The 23,592-nt window shown below is 46.5% G+C and overlaps 2 protein-coding genes across 2 annotated transcripts; one reads left to right on the top strand and one right to left on the bottom strand.

The window, feature by feature from the left end:
• The first annotated feature begins 10 nt into the window (after positions 1–10).
• Positions 11–11,651, top strand: LOC308675899 (ATPase family AAA domain-containing protein 3-like). The gene is made up of 16 exons (XM_081341522.1): positions 11–427; positions 1,387–1,463; positions 2,181–2,282; positions 3,144–3,203; positions 3,566–3,635; positions 4,181–4,346; positions 4,584–4,653; positions 5,018–5,173; positions 5,599–5,655; positions 6,191–6,316; positions 6,649–6,773; positions 7,321–7,372; positions 7,913–7,983; positions 9,536–9,703; positions 10,623–10,731; positions 11,136–11,651. The coding sequence occupies exons 1-16, from the start codon at positions 214–216 to the stop codon at positions 11,301–11,303; spliced, it is 1,791 nt and encodes a 596-aa protein (XP_081197648.1). The 5' UTR covers positions 11–213; the 3' UTR covers positions 11,304–11,651.
• Positions 11,652–13,716: 2,065 nt separating this feature from the next.
• On the bottom strand, positions 13,717–23,273 carry TMEM240 (transmembrane protein 240). Its single transcript, XM_081341584.1, has 4 exons — positions 23,192–23,273; positions 22,621–22,727; positions 18,753–18,961; positions 13,717–16,790 (listed from the first exon to the last, which is right to left on the bottom strand). The coding sequence occupies exons 1-4, from the start codon at positions 23,240–23,242 to the stop codon at positions 16,642–16,644; spliced, it is 516 nt and encodes a 171-aa protein (XP_081197710.1). The 5' UTR covers positions 23,243–23,273; the 3' UTR covers positions 13,717–16,641.
• Positions 23,274–23,592: the final 319 nt, after the last annotated feature.

Below are 23,592 nucleotides of genomic sequence, written 5' to 3'. Positions count from 1 at the left end.
TGGGGGCGGGAAGAAGACAAGGGGAGGTTATTGGCTCGCTCTGCCCTCTACGACAGCGCGACTCTATGGCTCCGCTGAGCTTTTTCGCCAATGAGCAGCGGCGGGGAACGGAAGAGGCGGGCCGGCGCCTGCGCAGAACCGGCGGCAGGGGGTCCACGTGTGTGTTGAGTGGGGATTCGCAACTTGCCGGTTGGGCTGCGCCTGGGAGGGAAGATGTCGTGGCTCTTCGGGCTGAACCGCGGCGGCGGCGGCGGCGGTGGCGGGGACGCGGGCCCCGGAGCCGGGCTACCTCCCCTGCCGCCTCCGCCCGGCGGGGGATCGAAAGAAGGGACGGGCGAGGGGAGCCGCCCCAAGGACAAATGGAGCAACTTCGATCCCACCGGCCTGGAGCGCGCTGCCAAGGCCGCCCGAGAGCTCGACGCTTCCCGTGAGTCGGAGGGGGGAGTGGCGGGATCTCTTGCCTGGAGCCCCTGCGGGGAGGAGATCCACTGGATCCCGTGACTAGATTGACAGGGATCCTTTGGCTAGGCACCCCCTCCTGGATCTGGTCCCGAGGAAAGCTTTCGGTGGGGCGCGACGGAACAGGAATTGGCCCCGAGGAAAAGCTCAGTGGATCTTCGTGGCTGGTTGAGCAGGGGGGGGGGCTGGACTAGAAGACCTCCAAGGGTCCCTTTCCAGCTCTATTCTTATTCTGAGCTTTGAATGGCGACTACAAGGTAGTCCTCGACCTACGACTACAGTAGAGGCCAAAATTTGTCCGGCTTCCCCATTGACCGTGCTTGTCAGAAGGTCACAAAAGGGGATCGATCGATCACGTGACCCTGGGACACTGCGACCGTCGTAAATATGAGCCTAGCGCCCGAACTTTGATCCTGTGGCCATGGTACGTGAGAAAACTGATCCTAAGTCCTTTGCTTCAGTGCTGTTATAACTTCGAACAGTCACTAAACGAACTGTCGTAAGTCGAAGACTGTTTGAACTGAAGCTCTTGGCACGTGAGAACACCGTCACCAATGACCTTTGACCTTCTAGCTCCCATGTGATTTTCTTCAGCTTCTAGCGTGGCTTTTGCCCCTGAAAGCAAAGCCAGGAAGGGCTGGCCGAAAGAGTTTTTAACTCTTATGTATTTTTAGGAGCAGCCGAAATTTAAACCAAAAAAGAGCATCCTTTTTTATTTTTCTTCCTTCTACAATGCACGAGCCAGAATCTCTGGTTCGGACAACCTTGTGTCATTTGTAGCAGGGTTTACCTGCATACAGCTTAACCATTGGGCAACCAGAATTGCAACAAATTATCATGGACAAAATCACTGTTGGGTGGAGTGGTTTGTAAGAATTATTTTTTTGAACGATGGAAAACAACTGATGGGCAATATTTTCTTTTCAGGACATGCCAAAGAAGCCCTAGGCTTAGCTCAGCTACAGGAACAGACACTACAGCTGGAGCAGCAGTCTAAAGTAAAGGTGAGCAAAACATAACAGTTCAGTTGATTCCCCTTCTCCCCCCTCCGTTTTGCTTGATCATTTGATGATGAGGCTCTAGAAAGAGTGCAGTGAAGAGCAGCAATGATAATTAGGAGCCTGGAAGCTAAAACATACGTAGAACAATTGCAAGAATTGGGTATGGCTAGTCTAGTGAAAACATAGACTTAGGGGAGACATCAGAGCAGTGTTCCAATATTTGAGGGGCTGCCACAGAGAAGAGGGGCTCCACCTATTCTCCAAAGCATCTGAAGACAGGACAAGAAGAATGGATGGAAACTTAATAAAGGAGAGAAGGAGCTAGAACTAAGGGGAAATTTCCTAACGTTGAGAACAATTAACCAGTGGAACAGCTTGCCTCCAGAAGTTGTGGGTGCTCCATGGAGGTTTTTAAGAAGAGATTGGGCAGACATTTGTCTGAAATGGTACAGGATTTCTTGCTCAATCAGGAGGTCCCTTCTCTCACCGTGTTATTTGTAAAAATTCTCATCTTGATGTTGCAAGTGGCTATTATTAGATCAAATTTTCCCTAGGGCACTTTTAAGATCCCCGTGATCCAAGTCCATGCCTTTTTTTCCCCCCTTTTTCTTTTCAGTTGGGGAACTTAACAGAATTTCTTGTATGAAAAAGCTGGAGATGAACGTATCTTCCCGCAGGTTTGTGCTATAATTCCTGACTGATTTTTCTCCTCATCCCTAGGAATACGAAGCTGCCATAGAACAGTTGAAGAACGAGCAAGTCCGGATACAAGCGGATGAGAGGAGGAAAACTCTTAATGAAGAGACAAGGCAACAACAAGCGGTAACTTGGCTGTTTTACTATTTACTGAACCGTGTAAAGTTAAAATGACCAGATGAATAAAGTGCTCTACCCAGAGCCGTATTTCACACTTGGCATGAGCAGGATCCCCATTCCTGAACCCCTGGCAGCTCTCTTACTGTCTGTGTAGAGGACCGCTTGTCCGGTCACCTGTCAGAGCATCCTTGGAATCCCCTGTTGAACTTTAAAATGCTTCGGGCTGAAACCCAACGCTTGGGAGCGAGCCCTCCTTTTTTTTCCATCAAAGGCATGCAACCTGTCGGGCATGAAAGATCAGATCCATACGTGAAGGTCCAATTATGCTGATTTGTTGCTACTCGTGCCTGTGCACAGGAAAACATTCTCAATGGCCAGCACTTGGTTAGATCCTTATCTAAGGATCACTGGAATTCAAGTGTGTGGGGGGGGGGGGGGAAGGTTGGACTGCTTTTGCTTGTGGCAAAAGATTCTAAAGTGATCCCTCTTTTAATTCCAGCCCCAGCTTCTGCCACTCCTTCCCTACCTCTGCAGAGGTTTACCCCAAGCAGATCGGCTTCCCCCAATGATCTTCTGTGCCTCCAAAGCTTAAATTTAATTAGCAAGTCCATCTGGGGGAAGGAAGAATTGACCTAATAAGCATTACTATTAACCGTGGTCGTTTCCCCACAGCCGAGCAGCATAGCTGCTGCTTTGCAGGAAAGCCATCCCAGGTTCAATCCTCAGTAACATATATCAGGGAAATAGATTTATTTCGGTATTAAATTCAGCTCGAGTGGGGTTGCAGTCTTTCCTGTCTTAAGAGTTGTCTCGCTTTCCTCTTTTAAGTGTCACTCAATTTCCCCTATGTCTGTTTTTATCTTAAAGAGAGCCCAGTACCAGGACAAATTAGCCCGGCAACGTTACGAGGACCAGTTACGACAGCAGGTGGGGTCCCGTTTCTTAAACGTGGGGAGGGAAGATTGAGATCGCAGAGGGGGAACCATCTACTTCTCGGTACCTCCGAGGGGTGGGGCAGTGGGTTAAGAATTACTTAATAAATAGGAATGCTGCTTTCACAGATCCTTCGCCTGGGTTAGTTAAAAGCCTTTTGTGAGGAAAGGGAGGGAAGGAAAGGGAGGCGATGGCCTGCACTGTAAACAAGGTGGGGGGAAAACATACCCAGTAGTTGGACATTGGAAAATATGCCGCTGCTGTTTTTATGGGGAAATAGAAACCAAGGATCAAGTTCTTTTAAGCCCAGTGCTTTCCCAGTTGTCCGCAGACTGAATTCTGTTCTTCTCCCCCAGCAACTCCTTAACGAAGATAATTTGAGGAAGCAAGAAGAATCGGTTCAGAAGCAGGAAGCCATGAGGAGAGGTAGGGGACGGTGTCAAAGGGACAGATTCCTTCAGGTCTGCCAGAAGGCCTTTAAGAGTTGAGATGCAAATAGGGGGGCTGGAGAAAATATTAAAGGGAAGGGCGAAGAATCCCTAAGGAACAGGATAAGTTGGAAGAAAATAACCAGGAAATACGGGGAATGGTGGGTAGATTTTTGAGAAAGGCAAATTCAGAGGTAAAAATAGGTGTTTTCCCTCCCTGCTATCTGCTACGTCAGCCTTGGCATCTTTATGATGAGGTGTGGACTTCAATTCCCAGAATTCCTCAGCTAGCATGCAGAGGCAACTTTCTGTAGCTTCTCGTTTCTGGGTGGGAGGAGCAAATCCCCTGCTCCGCCCCCAGCACGAAAGAACAACGCTCTACCTAAGTGGTCTTTGGGAAAGGAGGTTGAACTACAGCGCCCGTCTCCCCCAGAATCTCGCAATCCTTTGCCAGTGGCTGCATCGGCCGGTGAAATTCGGAAGGCCGTTGCGACCCCGGATGACTGTTTTCCCATTGATTTAAGTTCTCGGCTTCCTTTGTAGCGACGGTGGAGCGCGAGATGGAACTGCGACACAAGAACGAGATGCTGCGGATCGAGGCAGAAGCCCAGGCTCGCGCCAGGGCGGAGCGAGAGAACGCGGATCTCATCCGGGAACAAATCCGGCTAAAAGCCGCCGAGCACCGTCAGACTGTCTTGGATTCCCTCAAGTACGTTTGCTTAGAAGCGTGAAAACGGGCAGGTTTGTGGAAGACTAGGCAGCGGTGGCAAAATGAGCAGAGGAAAAGAGAATGTGGAGAGGGAGAAAAAGGAAAGAAAAATCAATTCCATCCTTGGAAATCGTGACCCTTAGCGAATAAACACAGTAACGTTATTAGGTTACAGGTTTGCAAATGGATGTCAGGATGTGCCACTTTTAAAAAGGGTTTGCTCTTTTTTCTCTTTAGGACAGCTGGGACCCTGTTTGGGGAAGGTTTCCGTGCCTTTGTTACTGACTGGGATAAAGTAACAGCCACGGTAAGCCACGTATCAAATTTAAGAGACCGCCCCATCTCTCTTCTGGACTGATTTTTAGAGACCAATGCAAGGGTTAAGTTTTTGCCAGGGCTTAAGGCAAATCCCGAGGTTGGTCAATACATCTTCCAACACAGCCTGGGCATGCCACCAAAGGGAAACAGATGCAGATAAATCGCAGTTTATTCACACACTGAGCCAAGCCAACAGGTTTTGCGGTTCAAGGAGAAAAAAAAAATTCTTTCTTCAGAATCCCTCCCAGGGTTTGTTCCTTAAAAAAAATAATCCCCGCACGGTTCGAATTATACGCGTGGTTGGGGAGGAAAAAAAAAAGATCTGAAAGCAACTCTTTTCCGATTCTCGGCAGGTGGCAGGGCTGACTCTGCTGGCCGTTGGCATCTACAGTGCCAAAAACGCCACCGCTGTGGCTGGGCGGTACATCGAAGCTCGGCTGGGCAAGCCTTCGCTGGTGAGAGAAACCTCCCGTATTACCGTCCTCGAAGCGTTCAAGCATCCCATCCAGGTAAAACGTTCTGCCTTTTCAGTTAGGCCGAGGGAGGAAACACACCGCATTCTAGACAGGCCACCTTGCTGGGTATGAGAAGGGAATCTTCAAAGCCCGTTGCAATGGGTAGAAGGAATCGCCAGCTAAGCCCCAATCAGACTGACAAGATTTGGCTACTACAAACTTCGAATAGAAATAGCCTTAGCTTGTGTGTCTTTGGTTTCCACGTTTGGTCTACTCTGAAGGACCGATGGCCTGCCAGAATTTCTCTCAGCCCATCAAGACAGAATTAAGGTGGGATTCCTTGGGGTCATTCTCATATCTTTCCCCTTGATCAGTTGTCGTTTGTTGTCTCTTTAACAGCTCAGACAGACATACCTGTGTTCAGATTATCCCCACCTTCTCTGTAGAGGATCATTTCTCCTGTCTGCTTGGTTTTCTAGGTTGGCAGGCGACTGACCAGCAAGGCCCAGGATGCTTTGGAAGGGGTCGTCCTCAATGTGAGTGAACAGTTATCCTTGATAGCTATACCGGAATGGAGCCACTGGCATTGGGCATATTCATTAATTGCGGGTCAAAACTACCAACCACATGATCAAAACTCCATCCTCTTTAGTTATTTATTTGTAGCCTGCCTTTTGTTATTTTTTTTGCAAATAACTCAAGGTGGGGCTAACCTGTCCAACACACCTCCTTCCTCCTATTTTCCACAACAACCCTGTGAGGTGGGTTAGACAGAGAGAGAGAGAGAGTGGCTGGCACAAAGTCATCCAGCTGGCTTTTGAGGCTAAGGCAGGACTTGAACTCACGGTGCCTTGCTTTCTAGCCTGGTGCCTTAATCCCTAGCCCAGTGTAGCTCTGTATACGTGCCTGTGACCAAAAGATGTGTGAATAATGGCTGCTTTAATGAGGGTTTAAAAAAAAAGATTGGCCATTTTGAAAACACGGTGCAGGGTCAGGAAATACCCAGAACTGAACTTTTCACCTGCTGAGCTTTAATGTTGTTTGCGGGGTGTTGTGTCCCTTTCTTTGCAGCCAAAGCTGGAGGAGCGGGTGCGAGACATAGCCATTGCGACCCGGAACACAAGGAATAACAGAAGCCTGTATCGTAATATCCTCATGTATGGGCCTCCAGGGACAGGGAAGACCCTTTTTGCCAAGGTAGCACCCCAGTTTTATCATCGTTCTGTCCCAAGAGGGTTATTGACCTGGTTGTGCTTTGATTCCAGGCTAATATAAGAGAAAAAGAATTGGAAGGAATCATGGAGCTCTGCTAGTCCAGAGTTCCCCAACGCTTCTGGCTTTGGGGATCTGTGGTGGGGGGAAGGGGGACTATTATCTTCTGCAATCCTCAAACCCACAAATCATTAAGTTCTCTCTTTTTTGGGGGGGGTCCCAAAAAGTCCATAGTGGGTTTTCATACTAGATGCTCCGAAATACTTATGACCTTCACCAAGTCGACCTTTGTTCTTCAACTCTCTTTTCCTTTCTAGAAATTAGCCATGCATTCTGGCATGGATTACGCCATCATGACGGGCGGTGATGTGGCCCCTATGGGGCGTGAAGGCGTGACTGCCATGCACAAAGTTTTTGACTGGGCCAACACAAGCCGGAGAGGGTAAGTTGGCTTCGGAATGGATATCAGGAGCTTTTGATCTCACGAGGGGAGCAAGTAAAGGAGGAACAGGGAACGAGTTCAGATTGGTGGCACTAATAGGTAACACGCTTGTCCTTTGATCCATTCTGGCTTGCACACGCTCTCATTGTCCGCCGTGATGCTCTGCCACATTTTATCACCCAGTGTCTTCATTTTGCACCTTGCTTTTCACCTCCCTCTTTAAATAGAAGGATGCAGGGGGTGGGGAAGACAAATCTTCTGCTTTTAAAAAAAGACACATTTTGAAGTCTGCCCAACAAACTCCTTTGGAGTGGTGTTTAGGGACCCAGATTCATTGTGATTATTTCCACCAGCCCTTCGCCAATCTCTTGTCTGGGGCCTAAAATTCAGAGTGTGAGCCGGGGGGTGGGGAAAGAGGGCCTTCCGCATGAATTTCACAACCGGACACCCACATTTATCTATACCCAGGAAGCTTTCCAGACAAAATCTTCAGCTCCTTATTGTGGGTTTTGTAAAATTTTTAGCGTTTGATACATTCCCTTTCCAGCCTCTTGCTGTTCGTGGATGAAGCTGATGCATTCCTGCGGAAAAGAGCAACGGTAAATCTGTTTCTCCCATCATCCTGGATACTGCTGGGTTGGTCAAAAACCTCCTCGTTTTAATTTGATTAGTGAGCCCGTTTGTTAATAAAATATTGCAGTTTGCAAAAGCGCCCCCACTCCTTCCGCCTAGCCTCATTAAGGGACTCCAAACGGCTCAAGTTGGTTTTTCTGGTCCAGGAGTAAATGGGGAGATCACGAGAAGAGAGCCAGGATCTCGTATCAGGAGAGATGGGAAGAATTGAATATGTAAAGCCTAGAAAGGAAAGGGGGGGGGACATGATTGAAACCTTCGAATATATTTAAGGGTGCGAATAAGGTCCTAGAAAGCAGTGGTTTTTTTAAAAAAAAAGGAGAATTGTAGCTCAGGGCTGAAATGAGGCATCATCGTCTGCCATCCTCACAGGCTTGGAAATGATAGAAAGCAGAAAGAAGGAGCAGAGAGAGATACTTGTAGGAAAGGAGAGCAGGGATTGGATTTTAATTTGGGCCGACTGGTGTTTCTCAACTTTTGACACCTGAGTTTGCTTATCCTGGCAGGAAAAAATCAGCGAGGACCTCCGAGCGACACTCAATGCTTTCCTTCACAGGACAGGACAGCACAGCAGCAAGTAAGAGAGTTCCCGACGCAATCAAGTAAAGGATGCTTCTAAGCGGTGCTTCTCAATCTTGACAGCTTCAAAGATGTGTGTGGACATCAACGCCCAGAATTCCCCCGCCAGCCTGACTAGCCTTCCAGAAGATCAGTTCAGTTACTGTATAATCAGAATTATGTCGGGTTTGTCGGGTTGATCTTCTCTCCAAGAAGATGCAGAGAATGAGAGAGAACCCTGTCTCTGAATGGGAGAGAGATCTGCCTTAAACCAGATGTAGACAACCCACAAATGTATCCCAGAATCCTAGAGGGTGAACTGTCCCTAAAGGTCATCTTGTCCACTCACTGATTAGCGCAGGATCCACTACAACTTCTATAATGGCCACCCTGCCTTTGCTCCGTTAATACCAAAGTTTTGCGGGATTTTAATCAGTCCCACTGGCTGGGAATCGTGGAGCTTGGACAGCTCTTGCTAGGGACAGCTCAGTTATTCCCGGAGAAGATTCCAAGGAGTGCTGATCCTGCTCGCCACCAGAGGTCCAAATTAAGACTCTTGACTTACAGCTCTGTATGTACATCTAAACCCAAGAGTCACTAGATAGTAAGAGGGGCAGCATATAAATTTAATGAAATTAAACTATTTTCTGAGCTGTTAAATGATCCAAAGTTTGCGACAGATCTTCTGCAAGGCATTGTAGAAAAGAACACTTAAGTCTTAAGGAATATTATAATTCTTTTAAAACTCTAGCTTTGTCCCTATGAGTTCACGCAGCCTGCTTTTTTATTATTAATCATACAACTCCTCTTAAGAGTTTGGATTTTCATTTAAAACAACCAGGATAGGTTTGGCGCCCACCCTCCATCCAGGATGCCAGTTGCCAACCTAGGAGAGTTCTTAAGAGGAAAACAACAAGGAGAATCTTGATCCGTAGTTGGAAAAACCGCATGTCCATAACGGGTTAAATTGTCCCCTTTAATTGTGGGAAAGACCGGCGGGAGCCATAACTTATCCGGGGTGGGGGTGGGGGGGGTGAGGTCTCTAAAAGGGGCCCCTCGGAATTGAATGTTAAATTGCAATTATCCCAAAAAGTGCTGAATCATCAAGTGCTGCCTCCTGCTGCAATCTTTGCCATCCAAAAACCCATTTCGATTCATAATGCACCATTAAGCCAAAAGCATTGTCATCAGCAGCAGCCTTAAAAAACAAAGAAGAAGCAAAACAGAACAAGTGTGCCATTGTCAAACGGGGCCCGGGGAATTGAGACACGAGAGAACAGCCATAAAAAAATCAAAGGACGGGATGTGCCTCAGCTTCCTGCCATTAAAGGAACCGTGATGCCAGCCTACCTAGCATCCACAGAGGGATAGTTTCAAGATCCCGTAAGGTGATAGTACCGCTTAATGGTGACCTTTCCCTCCAATGTTATCCTCACAAGGAGGAGAAAAAAAATAGAAACTTTGCAACAAGGCCCTGCAAAGGTTGATAATCTGCCAATCGGCTCGAGAACGGCGGTTTTGCCCTCCCCCCACCCCCCCCCCAACCTCTCAAGTCCTCTCTTACCTTTCAGGTTCATGCTGGTTTTAGCAAGCAACCAGCCGGAGCAGTTTGATTGGGCCATCAACGACCGGATTGATGAGATGGTCCACTTCCAGCTGCCAGGTTTGGAAGAACGGGAGAGATTGGTCCGCATGTATTTCGACAAGCACATTCTCCAGCCAGCCACCGAGGGCAAACAGTTAGTAGAGATCCCGATATTTTTCTTGGTTGCGAATCGTTTAGAGACGGAGGGGCCGGGAGCCAGAAAAGGGGACCGCAGGTTGGGTCGGCCCTTTTCCAAGTCCACTGCTGATTCGAATACAGGTAGTCCTCCACTTAACGACCAGAAAACTTTTGAGCCCAAAATTTCTTTTGCCAAGCGAGACGCTTGTTAATAAGTGAGTTTTGCCCCATTTTGCGACTTTCCTTGCTAGAGTTGTTAAGCGAATCGCTGCACAGTTCCAGAAGGTCGCAGAAGTGTCCCGGGACCTTGCAACCGTCATAAATATGAGCCAATTGCCAAGCATCCAAATATTGATCCTGTGACCACGGACGGGGCTATGCTGCAGTGGTCGTGTGTGGGGGGGGGGGGAAAGTCACGAGTCACTTTTTTCAGTGACGTCGTAACTTCAGTCACTAAATGAACTGTAGTAAATGGAGGACTTCACACCTGGGTGTAGAAGAAGAGCAGGCAGAGCTGGTGGGGGTGGAGTGAAGCGTGTCACCAGCTTAGGGTCACTGCGTTCCCACAAGCCTCCCAAGTCCAGCCCCTCCTGAACTCCGTTGATTCTTATCTGGCGCCGGTGTAATGTTAACCAAATAATAACAAATCCTGATTCTTTGCCTCTTGACACTGGGTGGCAATGCGCAAAGTGTTTTTCACCCCAAATGAGGAAGCGCCAGGGGAAATAGGAAGCTTGGAGACCACAACCCCAAGTTAGGGCTTGTGAATGAGAAACTGAACAGGCAGAACGGTCTTGTCTCCTTCTTCATGCGGCCAACATGCTCTGATATCCCACCGAGTAGAAAATTAAAAACAAAACGAATTGAGGGGAGAGGGGGACAAATGTTTTCATACTGTAGCTGATTCATCTGCCTTTTTTTTTTTTTGCACCCAGGCGCCTAAAACTGGCCCAGTTTGATTATGGGAAAAAATGCTCGGAAATTGCCAAGCTGACGGAAGGCATGTCTGGGCGGGAGATCTCGCAGCTTGCGGTGGCTTGGCAGGTAAGGCTCCGAAGACCCCCTTTGGATGGCCTATCCCATCATCCTGAGCCTAGCGATGAGAGTTTTGTGGAACGGGAAGGAACCACAAAGTCTTTGCGGTCTCGCTAAGAACCAGCAAGACGTTTCTTTTCATTGAGCGCCGGAAAAGTTTGCAGAGCGTTGTTTAGATATCGGTCTCCGGAACCTTTTATCGTTCTGGCAGCCAGTTGCCAAGCATACAAATGTAAATCACGTGACCATGGGGATGCTGCAACGGTCGTAAGGGTGAAAAAGTAGCCACAAGTGAGGTTTTTTTTCCCCCAGTGCCGTTGTAACTTCGATCAGTCACTAAATGAAGTGTGGCAAGTTGAGGATTACCTGTAAACTTCAAACTGGGATTCATCATCCTCTCTTTTCTTCCCCAGGCTGCAGCCTACGCCTCGGAGGATGGTGTCCTGACAGAAGCCATGATTGATACCCGAGTAGCGGATGCAGTTCAGCAGCACAGACAGAAGATGGAGTGGCTAAAAGCCGAAGGCATGGAGGCAGGCAAGAGCCGACCACTGCCGCTTACACTGGGGAAGACTGCGTGAAGGGCCTCCGAAAAGGGGCTGAGAGAGACCTTTGGGTGGGATTCAGAGATGAGGGCGAAGGCCTTGTGCCGCTGGAATCATGCCGAGGAGAGAAATCGAAAGCCCCGCTTCTCGAAGGAGGCTGGGGTTCTGGGTTCAGGAACCATTTCCTTGATTCTTTTTTTTTTTAAAGCGGACTCCTGGAATAATTATGAGCAAATGGGTCTGTATCACATGAAACAATATATTAAAAAAGAGAATTCCTTTGCCAAAGGTTAACAGCCTTAACTCTTTGTATCCGGGTTTCATTGGTTTGGAGCTGCTGCTTGTGTCCTAGTTTTGGACGATCAAAGGGGACGATTTCATTCAGCGGAGGGCCCTGCAGTCGAAGCTGCCCAAGGCTCACTTGGCAGGGATACGGGGCAGCATATTAATTTTATAAATAAATGAAACATATTGCCACCTGCCAGATATTTCTAGGAAAGGTTTAAGTTGGAAGAGATGCCTTAGAAGCAAAAGGATTTTCCTTTCGCTGGGTGTTCAAGAGTTTCAAGAGCCACGGTGGTGCAGGCTACTTCTGTTCGAATCTCACCGGCTCAAGTTTGACTCAGCCTTCCATCCTTCCGAGATCGGGAAAATGACCCAGATTGTTGGGGGCCATAGGCTGACCCTAAAACGCTCAAGAGAGGGCTGTAAAGCACTGTTAAGTGGAATATAAGTCTAAGTGCTATTGCTATTTCTAGCAAAAAAAAAAGGTTTAAAGCAACCAATTTGGCTGTTAATTTTATATGCAGAACAACAACAAAAAACCTTTTCCCCCCTGGGGCTGTGTGGTAGCCACTGTTCTCATCTTCCATCTTCTTCATTTTCTTCTGGGCCCAATCTGCGAGGGAGGGAGACCTTGCTTTGCTCAGCAGTCTGATCTCTTGCAGTTCTCAAAACTAGGGCATCTGCTAACAGCAGCACACCCCCTCTGCTTTAGGAAAGAAGAGCTGGATATTTTAAATATATATATATATAAAAATAAAAAAACGAAAGATCTCCTTTTTTGCGACCTTCTGACAGGCAAAGTCAGTGGGGGAAAGCCGGATTCACTTAACCGCCGTGTGTTACCAACTGAACCGTTGCAGCGATTGACTTAACAACTGAAGCAAGAGGTAAAATGGGGCATTTAAACAAATTCTTTTAACAGACATCTCACTTAGCGACAGAAATGCTGGGCTCAGTTAACGATTGTAAGTCGAACAAATCTGCCTCCCTCCCGCGTCCTCCACAACTCCACAGCCCGCTACCTTTCTACGAGGTTTGCCTTTGTGTCTGCAGAAACCTTTTTTTTTTCTGCAACAATGACAAACTTTACAAATCTGGAATGAATGTATGCTTGCTGCATAGCATTGCGTTCTGATGTGCCATACACTCAGACTTGGGCCACACTGGCTGGGGCTAATAAGAGGTATAGTCTTGCCTGCCCAGAGAGCCTCAGATTGGCAAACGGTGCAGTGACTGTTTCCAAGAATAAAAAGAGCAGGGCAGGGTTTACCTTTACAAAACTCAGATTGAGGCTTGTCTGTACCAGCTCTCCGCCCTTTCCCATGTAAAAAAAATGGTATATCTTGATCGCACTCGGCTGCTATCGTGGCTGAAAGATCACAGAATGCTGGTTTCTTTTCCGGTCCTCTAATAAGGCGGCTTATTTCCATAAAACCTGCAGTTGCAAAGCTTATCTCTCATTGGTTCCTTAACTAGCAATTTAAACTTAACTGATTTAATTAGTTCTACAGCTTGTCGTCTCTGCTCCACAATTTTAACCAACCGATTCAATAGTATCTGTACCAAGAAGGAAGAGCAAGAAAAAATAAAGATGGATGTTGCCTCATAAAGCTTCTCTTGGTTTAAAACATTCATTCCATCAAAGCTTCCCAAACTCTTTCTACACCAGCTGGCTACCTCCGGGCCTATTCCTCCCTTTCTCCCTCCCCACTTGTTTTCCTTTTGTGACGTGTCTTTTAGACTATAAAATTAAAAGCAGAGTGTCAGCCATTTTTGAAAGGCTTCTTAGAAGACGTTTATCTCTCAGCTTTGCCTAAATCAAATGGGATGGATGGAGAACTATTTTACAAAGTTAAGAACCAAGAATTTTTCTTTTTAACCATTTCTGATGCGGTATACAAGCATTGTTGCCAGTCTACCCTTGCACCCCACCTCAAAAGAATCTAATTAATGGAGTAAACTACCTGAACTTCATGGTTTAAATATCTCATGGAAAATATTTGGATGACAAAAGTATACAAAGCGCAATTGTGGAACATTCAAGCATTTCCAAAAATGCTTGTTTAAACATACCCCCCCCTCTCTCTCTCTCACACACACACACACAGACACAGTTGTTAACAAATATTAGCAAATGAAACATAACGATTAGCGTGGTTACCAGTAAATTTCTCATCTTTCATTTTGGGTTCTTGGTGAAGTTGTTAAATTTTTCCTTTTAATCACACGGACATTGCAATCAAACAATAGAATAATCACAGACATTGTCAGTATTTTCCTACAGAGGGGTCTGTCCCAATTTTTTTAAAAAAAAATTCTCTGCGTAACAGTAAAACAAATTGGGAATGCTGTTTTTCAAACATAAAATCTGCTAATGGAAAAAAAAGTAATAAAAACTCATTTGACATGCACTAGTGTTGGTCAGTCGCCTCTGTTCCAAAGAAAATGTGTCTAGATTTAGGCCACTGAATTCAATGGGCTTTGACCACAAGCTGGGTTCATGCGAAGCCCTAAGCCATGGCTAGTGGAATAAAGTTTTACTGATTAAACCGTAAGTGGCTGGGTTCGTACCACACAGTCATCCAGCCAACCAGAACCACAGGTTAACTCAACATGACAAGTCAGGGTCTCTTGTCGCTTTAGAAAAGATCTTGCAGATCCTACGGTCAGAAAAGTTGGCAACCGGGTGCCCTGTTTGATCTTCTGATCTGCCCTGATGCCTCACCATTGAGCATGCTATCTGGGGATTGAACCAAGCCACGGAGGACTCCAGCTTATGTGCCTTCCCCCTCCTGAACCCCTCATATATACTAGTCTCCAAGAACAATGCAGCATGGAAGTCCTAAACTAAAACTTGCTTTCCCCACCCCAACTAAGATCTGCTTCGTCTCCATGTCCCCCCCGCCCCGCCCCGCCCCGGGCCTGGTTGGTAGAACAAACTCAGCTTGGTCTTCTTGAACCCCACCATGCTGGGCTCTCTTTCAGAACTGGTCCCCACAAATTCCCCCCAATTAGCACGATGACATCGTATCTGATACAACTACGTTTAGCACTGGTGTCTATGCCCTAATTCATGCATGCAAATCCACTGTATTAGTAGTAAAAGGAAGAAGAGTTATAAGCCACCTAACGTTGATGTTCAGATGGGCAGGGTAGACTTGTAGACAAATGTTGGGCAACATCTGGCTTTGTAACAAGGAAATAAAAAGAAAGGGTTCTCCAACGTCAGCTTAAAAAGGTGGGGCGGGGCGGCTGCTTTTAAGAGTTGCAGAACAGACAGAGGCTTAACAGATATGGTTGGCATGATTTCTACCTGCCTTAACTCTTTCCAGATGTCGTCCTTTCCTACATGGAGGAACACCTTAACAGAAATCTGCCTCTTTTGAAAAGCCAGCATGTTCTGCGTCTGGATCGTAAGAAATGTGCACTTTAACCGTCAATAATGATTTCAGCCAGTGTGAGCCTTAATGCCCAGGGAGACAGGAGAGATTATTCGTCTTGGGGATGACAATGTGAAGATTTATCGTTCTGGGTCACGCTAAACTCTAGCTTGCATCGCCGCGATTTATTGAATAAACCGCAACTGAGGGTTGCATTTGTGCTGACCTGCGTGGCTGACGAACCCCAGCAGCCGCTCAACACCCTAGCCTCCTGCTGAAGCGCCGCGTGTGGGTCCACTTGGTGGAACCCTGGAACCGGGTTGATTCCCAGTTGAAATGCCCTTTGGCCCTCCCTTCACTGAAGCCGCTGCCCAGTTCATTTTCTGAGGTAGATGGTCTTGTCAATGCAACAGGATTGAGGTGCCAAGAGGACAATTGCCCATCATTCAGATGGTTCCGGGTGTGGGATAGACGAATTGAGAGATCTCCAGATACTTCTGGGTCATAACCTCCCTCCTGCCTCATCACGGGCAATGCTTACTGAGGCTGATGGGATGTGGAACGTGAGGCAGATCGTGAAGACCTTAGGATGCCTGTTGCGCAGAAGAACCTACGAACGTGGAATGCACGGAAGGGGCCATCCCTGGGAAGAAACCAACTTGGCCTTCTCCAACTTCTTTAAAAAGGATGACCTCTCTGAAGCAATTATACCGAGCATCATCAACACAGCACCAAACTAAACAAGTCTTAACTAAGCCTTTCTGTCTTGCCAAGAGACACCTGGATGAAACACTCACAGGATCAATGGATGAGACCAAAGGGACCTTAAATAGGCCTATTTTCACTCATGACCTGCTCAACCAAATTTCTCAGGGCAGACCTTTTGGATTGGTGTTTCCTGGAAGACCGTTCACTCCAGCCCACAGATGGCAACATTTAGCCTGGTGGTTGCAGATTTTGCATGTCAGAATGGAGCTATCTGTTTCTTCAGGCAGGTTGGAGGGAAGAACCTCCTTAGGTTCCGATTCGGAAAGAAAGCAAAGCAGAAGTGGAGGCTGGAGAAAGCCAAGCTATTTCTCAACTCATAAAACAACAGAAGCGGGTCCTTAAAAGGATGACGCACTGTACCTGCCGGGTCATCTAAAATCCAAACCAAATCTAGATTAGAAATGAGATCTCGGAGCACAGCGAAGAACCTTAATAAGGGATCGAGTGGATGGAAGGGTCAGATAGAATTGGGAACGAGAGATTCAGAAGTACTTGAAGGCTAAACAGGGCAACATCTGGCCAAATTTCATCTACAAAGACCTTGGACGACGACAAACAAAACTTCCAAATCAACAAAGAAAACGCAACAGGGAGAAAAAGATACTGCCGTTGCTATCGTCACCAAAAGAAGTGAGGGCTTTGAAAGCGTAATGCAAATTTTCTCTCGCGCTCTTTCTGGGCTGGGCGGTTTGTCTCGTTTTGTCATATGTACAGGTCCACCAGTCAAATGGTAACCACAGTGCAATGTCTCGTAAGCCTTGGATCCAGGACGGGGGGGAATTGTGCATTATCTGGGCGCAGAGAATTCTGCAGACACACTGTTGGTGGAACTAAGAGGGTTTCTTTAAGTGGTGTCCACCAAGGAGTAAGCAGCTGGACATCTCCCCTTGGTAGACAGCAAAAGGCATGTTCAGTAGACCACTGATCAGTCCCGGGTTTCCTTAAAGGTGTCTTGGGCTGGGGTGCCCATTATGATACAATTTCTGTTTGATGTGCACCATGTTCCCTGCGGCTTCGTCATATTGGCTATGATGGCGTTTCCGGAACTCCTTGAAGTTACAAAATTTGGGAAACCAAGACCATGAATTGTCTGGGAAAGGAGAGAGAAACAAAAAAAAATGTGACTCAGCATGATGGAAACAAGAGATTCCTACTTTCCCCCCAACAGGACTTCCAACAGAGGTGGGCAAACCCGTTTGAGGGTTTGGGGCCCACGGTTCTGTTTCGAGAAGAGTCTGGCCACTCCAAACGACGTTGAAGAAGCCACAAAACAAAAAGAAAGCTTCCGGTTGGGATTTTCTAATAGCTGGTGCCGCAAAGCATCCAAGTTCAGTTTTTAGAAGAATTATCTATCATTAACAAAGAAACATTCTATTTTTTTTCCTCCTTTATGAATTTACCGAATCTCATTTTAAAATCTTCTGACTGATGAGACAGCACCATGGACAGTGTCCCAACCGAGCTAAGTTAGTGTCTTTTACATGCTATTGAACTATGATTCGAAATATCCCTGGCTGAACGCCACGAGAAGCCAGGATTCCTTACTCCTAGCTTATACTACCCCATACTTTAAAAGTACAGGACTTCTAAATTTCCGTACAGTTTGTCCTCGACTTACGATCGCAACGGGGACCAGAATTTCCCTTTGCTAAGCAAAGGGGTTGATTTAAGTAAGTCGTGCCCCATTTTACGACCTTTTTTTGCCACGGTTATTAAGCATATCACTGTGTTGTTAAGTGAACCATGCAGTTGCTAAGTGAATCTGGCTTGCCCCGTTGACCTGACTTCTCAAAAGTCTTCTGGGAAGGTTGCAAATAGCGAGATCTTGTGAATCTGGGGTGCTGCGACCGTTGTGGACAAACGGCCAAATTTTGATCAGGCGATTCAGAGGACGCTGCCGCGGTTGTAAATATAAGGACCGCTCGTCGGTCGCTTTTTTTCAGGGCTGTTGTAACTTTGAATGGTTGTTAAACGAATGGCTGAGGAATGACTGTAGCTGAACGACTACCTGCAATGGCTTTCTCTCTTCCTGCAAACAAAATATCTGGGCGTGGACAATTGTTCCCACAATTGTTTCCTTCCATACAAAATGTTCCAGTTTTATAATGTGGGCACACTTAAACCTCCTACATGAGAACCAGACACGAAGGTAGTTTCAATCAAACCAGAACGGCACTGGAATTAGGCATGCTTCTAGGCCGAAAGCAATTGGGGAAAGGGAAAAAAAAAACCTTTCAAGCACATATTAACAGTATAGATCTGACAAAAGCGAGTTTGCCTCTTTCAAATGAGGCACCTACATATAAGCAATTTGGGGCTGCAAAGCTGTTGTCTGTTTTCAATGCAGCACAACAGGAGGGGGCAGTCTGCCTCAGTTCCCTGTTTGAATACTGGGGTAAGAAAAACTCTCCAACAGTATAACAAATAATAATAATAATAATGGAAAGTTCATTTAGCTGCTGGATGTGAAAGTCCAGGTAGCTAACTGTTTGGCTGTTCTACTCCCAAAATAAGGATTCTTCAAAAACTGTCCAATGCAGTTTGTATTGAGTTTTAGTTTCTCCTTGTATCAGGTATGCTGATAAATGTTGCTTTTATATACCCTGTTATTTTATCTTTATAGCCCACCCAGACCTTTTTAAGGAAAGAGGTGGCATGTACATTCCCTAAATAAAATAAATCAGGTTCTTTTGCCTCCCACACTGTGACCCATTGTTCCAAAAACATATACAGCTGTCTTCCAAAACAAGGAACTATTTTCTGGAGAAAAGAGCCCAGTAAACTCCATAAATTAATTCCATTCATCTCGGAGAAGCAGATTGCATGGAAAAAAATCCATTATTTGCTCGGTCTAGAATTTACTATCAACATGTTTTATTAGGTCCATAGGATTAAAAACTCTCCTGGGAATTTTCCCCCCAAGTAGATTGAACCTCTGGGCCTCTAGCTGTTGACCTCAGGTTGAAACATTCGCCATACTTGCAACTTCCCTCACCAAAGCCAGCAATCATTTGAAAAAAAACCTTTGCACGTTGACTTGATTTCCACTTACCATACCGTCGGCTCGTCCGCCATGCTCGTACGGCATAATGGAGCAATCCGTCCATCCACACAAGAAACCAGCTTATACAGAATCCCAACAAGAGTCCCAGCATCAGATCAATTTCTTGCTTGGTGACGTTGTCAGTCACAAAGTAGTTCTCGGAAGAATCAACCACCGTCTGGTCTCCATCGTACGGGATGACATAATGAATGTGATGCCTAAGTGGTCGAATTAAGGAGAGACAAGTGGATATGAGGGAAGAAGAGAACATCACAGTTTTATGACAGAGAAACGTTTGGTTTGCTGTCCTTGGCAAATATCTTTCAGGATAATAAGGATAGGATAGGATAGGATAGGATAGGATAGGATAGGATAGGATAGGATAGGATAGGATAGGATAGGATAGGATAGGATAGGATAGGATAGGATAGGATAGGATAGGATGACAGAACTGGAAGAGATCTTCTAGTCTTCTAGTCTAATCCCCTGCTTAGGCAGGAAACTATTCAGACAATGTCCAATTTCTTCTTAAAAACTTCCAGTGTTGGAGCATGGCTTCCAGTATTCCCCTAACTGGAAACCAATATGGAACTACAGCAAACTGAGGATGGATGCCACCATTGGAGGCATCCACTTGGTTGAGGTTCTCCTTAATCCAGGAGAAAATCCTGCTTTGACCTTGACATAGCTATGGGCTAAACCTTTGATTCAGGGGATCGTCTCAGTTAAGAATAATACATTATTCAAGAAGAATCATAAGATTCTTTGATCTGATGACCACTTAGCCATTGGTGTTCAAGGGGCGTGCTTTGCAATGCAGAACATCCTGCGGTCCATCCAGAGCCATGTCTTGCAGAGCTGTGGACAGCCAGATGTTTGCAGATGATCTCTTGGACAGCAATTCCCACACGCGAGCCAGTTACAGCCCAAACTATTCAGACAGTTGAATGTATGACACTGGCAACAATGTCAACTCAAACCAGTTTTTTTTAAAATGGCAACCATCAAAAAATCTTTGGAACAGCTGAGAACTAAAAGCCGATTTTGCCTGGGGACCAGCCAAAATTCCTTTCTCTTCAGGTCTTGGACTTCTGTAAAAGGGTTTTCTGGAGATTAAATACTGTATTACTCCAAAGTTCCTCCTGCTCCACAACAAAATTACCGTCCTGATCCCAGGACTTCTGTCTGCTGCTGGTTTGTTTTGTTTTGTGCAAAAGATTTTCACTTGCAAAATGAGAACCTTATGAAGTCAAGTAGCTCCCAGTTTCCTGACCTGGTTCAGAGGCTGGAGAAGTAGTCTTGATTGACCCAGTGCCACGCCATCTGCATAAAATCCATCATCATCTGTCTCTATAAGAAGCAACTGGGTAGTCCTTGACTTACGGCAGTTCGTTTAGTGACTGAGGTTACAATGGCACTTGAAAAAGTGACTTATGACTGTCTTTCACACAACCATCACAGCATCCCCATGGTCACGCTATCACAATCCAGGCGCTTGAAAAATGACTTGTACTTATGACCGTCACAGTGTCCTGGCTTCATGCAATCACCTTTTGCGACTTTCCGAAGCTTAATAACTGCCTCGCTTAGCAACAGAAATATTGGGCTGAATTATGATCGTAAGTCAAGGATTACCTCTGCTTCATTAACCAAGTGCCGTGTCCTACAAGCCAGGCCTTGGGACTATGTGAAAACATTCATTCATTTCTCCTGCTTCTTTTCCTTTGCAAATTTTGGAATTACAGTTCCAAAATTCCCATGCGGCTTGTGACTTGGGAATTGAAGCAAGTTGAGCTTGTAAGTTTAGAAGATGCAAAGTTGCATTTTTTTCATAAAAAAAAAAGTTTGCATTGATATTTCACTCTCTAAGTAAGGTCTTCTCATTTCTGCCCCTCTGAATTTCAAATATGAAACTGAAGCGAGCTAAGAGTTTCTCACATCCGAACCGCCAGCAAACCAGCCCACCTTCAATTCCCAGTTTCCCTAGAAAGGAATAAACTGGATTTATGTCTTCAGCCAGGAAGGCCAGAGTTTAAAAAAGGCAAGAAAACAAAAGAGATGTTTTGCCCTCGCACAATCAAAGCAACACAAACTGACAATCCAAGACAGAGAACGGAAGAATGGCCTTAAATTCATTCTCTAACTATTTAGACTTGGTCAAGGGGACACAGGCTAAATAAAACTGCCCTTTCTTGCCACTGTGGTGTGTACTTCAGTCACTTGTCACCATCTGATCCTCCCTTTCCCAATTTTCAGCAAATGACAGTATTTTAGGACAGCGTGAAACACATCCTGCTCATCTTAGCAATTTCAGGGCGGTTTGCAGGATTCAAACAGTCTTAACGTCCATTCATTTGCAAATGGCAACGAATCCTCTTAGCTCTGTTATTCTAGCAATGGGACCTATATATAAATATAGAGAGAGAGAAAAATCAAGAACTGGTGTACATCTCATGGCAGGCCAATTTTCCTTTAGAAAAGGGCATCTTATTTGCTACTCGAACAGGACCTAAAAGATTTCAGTCGACAGACTGTATGTTTCCCTAGGAAAAAGTCTACCCACCCCAACATTGGAATCTATTTCAATTTCCATCACACCTTTCTTTTCACTCCTCACCTTTTCAGCTCACAACAACCCTACCAATTAGGACAGCCAAGGGACAGACCTAGACCAAACTTGGAACCAGCGTTTTGTTACAAGGAGCTGTTCATTTGATCTGTCCTTTAGGGAATTAGGAAGTAAATAAGTGATTTTAGCCTTGACTGGGGGGGGGGGAAACGGGACTAAAGAAATGATAGTTGCTGGAACTGTTAGCCATCAATGCATCCAAATACTAAAATGTCCTATTAGGCCATGTTTGCCAATCTTGGCAGCTTTAAGATCTTGTTGATGTTTGACAGCCTACATCTGCAAGGACAGTCTACCTGGCCGCAGGTAGCAACCTCTGAGCAAGCTGGCACGGTTTGGTCCCCCTCCTTAAGCAGAAATGGTTTGCTCGGAAACAAACGCAAAGTGGTTTGTTGCTGTAGTTGTGGGATAAATTGGCCACTGTTTTGTCTCACCAAGAAACACAAGGCCTCAGCTGACCCGTGGCCACAAAGCCATCCAGTGAGCAGCTGAATGCTAGATGAGGAAAACCTCACACTTTCCCAGCATCCTCACCAAGTGATCTACTGACCAGGCCAATTGCCAACCTACCTTCAGAAATAAAACTTGTTTACTGAGCCTCTGTTGGGGTTTCCAAGTGGACTAGAAACCGTTAGCAGAGATGGAGGAACTGTTCCGCTGGGTCAGGTAGATTTTTTTCTCTACCTTCCCTTTTCTACTGGGGCTCTTGGGGAGAAAACTTTCAAGGCAGGGCAACAAGGACAACCGTCCTTCCCGCCCGTTTCCCTTCCGGATTCCCTGCTACAAGGTAGACTGCTCTTACAGATGTAGGCTCTCCAACGTCCACAGCCTATTCTTCCCTACGCCTTGGTTTTGCTCAGAGCTCTTTTGAAAGCCATCCAAACTGCTGCTGTGATAGGCAAACATTTGACATCACTGGCTGACGTTTGCCACTAAAAACATCCATGCAATCAGCCAAAATCCATCCGTCCATCCCTCCCTTCCTTCCTTCCTCCCTTCCTTCCCCCCCCCCCCACTGCTTTATAACTCTGACCTTCCTTGCAGGCCCATCGTACAGCCCAACAAATGCACCAGCCAAGAACCTTCAGATTCAAACTCAACCAAAACTGCCACTTGCACTTCTCATCTGAGAGAGAGGTCTCAAAGTGGCACGCTTTCCCCTCCCCTCCCCTCCCCTCCCCTCCCCTCAGGTCCCCCTCGTCCCCACCCCCACCCGCAGGACCCAAGTGGGCTAAATGTAGGGCTTACCTTCCACAGTTGCAATGACAGACCCTGTCTTCTCCTCTTAGATGCGGTAAGATATAATTATGAAATCGGTCAAGAAGAGCATTCATGTCCATTAAACATGCTATTGCCTGAAAGAGGCCAGAAAACATTTGATCAGGTCTTGGGAAAATTAAAAAAAAACAAGAACAAAACCCACCAGACTGACCCACCTTTAGAGGAAGGAAGGAAGGAAGGAAGGAAGGAAGGAAGGAAGGAAGGAAGGAAGGAAGGAAGGAAGGAAGGAAGGAAGGAAGGAAGGAAGGAAGGACTACCCTGAAAGTGATGCCTTTTCTCTCCCCCCCCCCCCCGAAGCTAATAAAAGCATCAGTGTCTCTTTCAATTCGTAACCTCTTAACGATACCTGTGGAGGTTACGGGCATCCCTGACATGGGAACACAACCCGTCATGCGTGCGTTGACCGTTCTTGACCAGAAAAAGCCCGGGACTTGGGAAGGGGAGGGGGAGGGGGAAAGCAACACCTCCCCCCCTCAAAAAAAGAAAGAAAGTGGAGGGGGGGAGAAAAAGAAGGAAAGAAGATAAAAGACATCCTTACCATCACAACCGAAGCCCCCAGGATCAAAAATATCATGGTGTTCGTATTCATGGACCTCGCGGGGAAACTGACAGCCGCCCTGTCACTTTCCTGCAGGCCGTCCCCCCCCCACCGCCGCTTCCCCCAGAGGAAAAACGAGAGCCAGGGGTCCCAGCTTTCGGCGCAGAGGTCAGAGACGGCCGCATAGAAGCTCTTCAACCTGAACTGCAATTCTGGCAGGGGGGGAACCTCATCGCCCCCCCCTTCCTCCTGCAAAGCATAACAAAACGCAGGCGGCTTCTGGGCCCCCCCCACACCGCCTTCCCTCCCTTCCCTTCCCTTCCCCACCACCCAAGCTGGATCTTGCTTCTTCCTTGAACTTGCGTCCTCGGCTTATGCCAATCTCTCTCCCTTTGCCCCGG

Source organism: Vipera berus (assembly GCF_964194415.1).
Source record: "Vipera berus genome assembly, chromosome: 17".
Taxonomy (NCBI): domain Eukaryota; kingdom Metazoa; phylum Chordata; class Lepidosauria; order Squamata; family Viperidae; genus Vipera; species Vipera berus.
This window is presented reverse-complemented; position numbering and strand designations above follow the sequence as displayed.

Excerpts from the sequence above, each read along its gene's own strand:
- LOC308675899 (XM_081341522.1), top strand. The coding sequence starts at position 214 with ATGTCGTGGCTCTTCGGGCTGAACCGCGGCGGCGGCGGCGGCGGTGGC. Across the intron at positions 428-1,386 it reads CCGAGAGCTCGACGCTTCCC|GACATGCCAAAGAAGCCCTA; the intron begins GTGAGTCGGAGG and ends TTTTCTTTTCAG. Across the intron at positions 1,464-2,180 it reads AGCAGCAGTCTAAAGTAAAG|GAATACGAAGCTGCCATAGA; the intron begins GTGAGCAAAACA and ends CCTCATCCCTAG.
- TMEM240 (XM_081341584.1), bottom strand. The coding sequence starts at position 23,242 with ATGAATACGAACACCATGATATTTTTGATCCTGGGGGCTTCGGTTGTG. Across the intron at positions 22,728-23,191 it reads TGGGGGCTTCGGTTGTGATG|GCAATAGCATGTTTAATGGA; the intron begins GTAAGGATGTCT and ends GGCCTCTTTCAG. Across the intron at positions 18,962-22,620 it reads TGTCATTGCAACTGTGGAAG|GCATCACATTCATTATGTCA; the intron begins GTAAGCCCTACA and ends TCGACCACTTAG.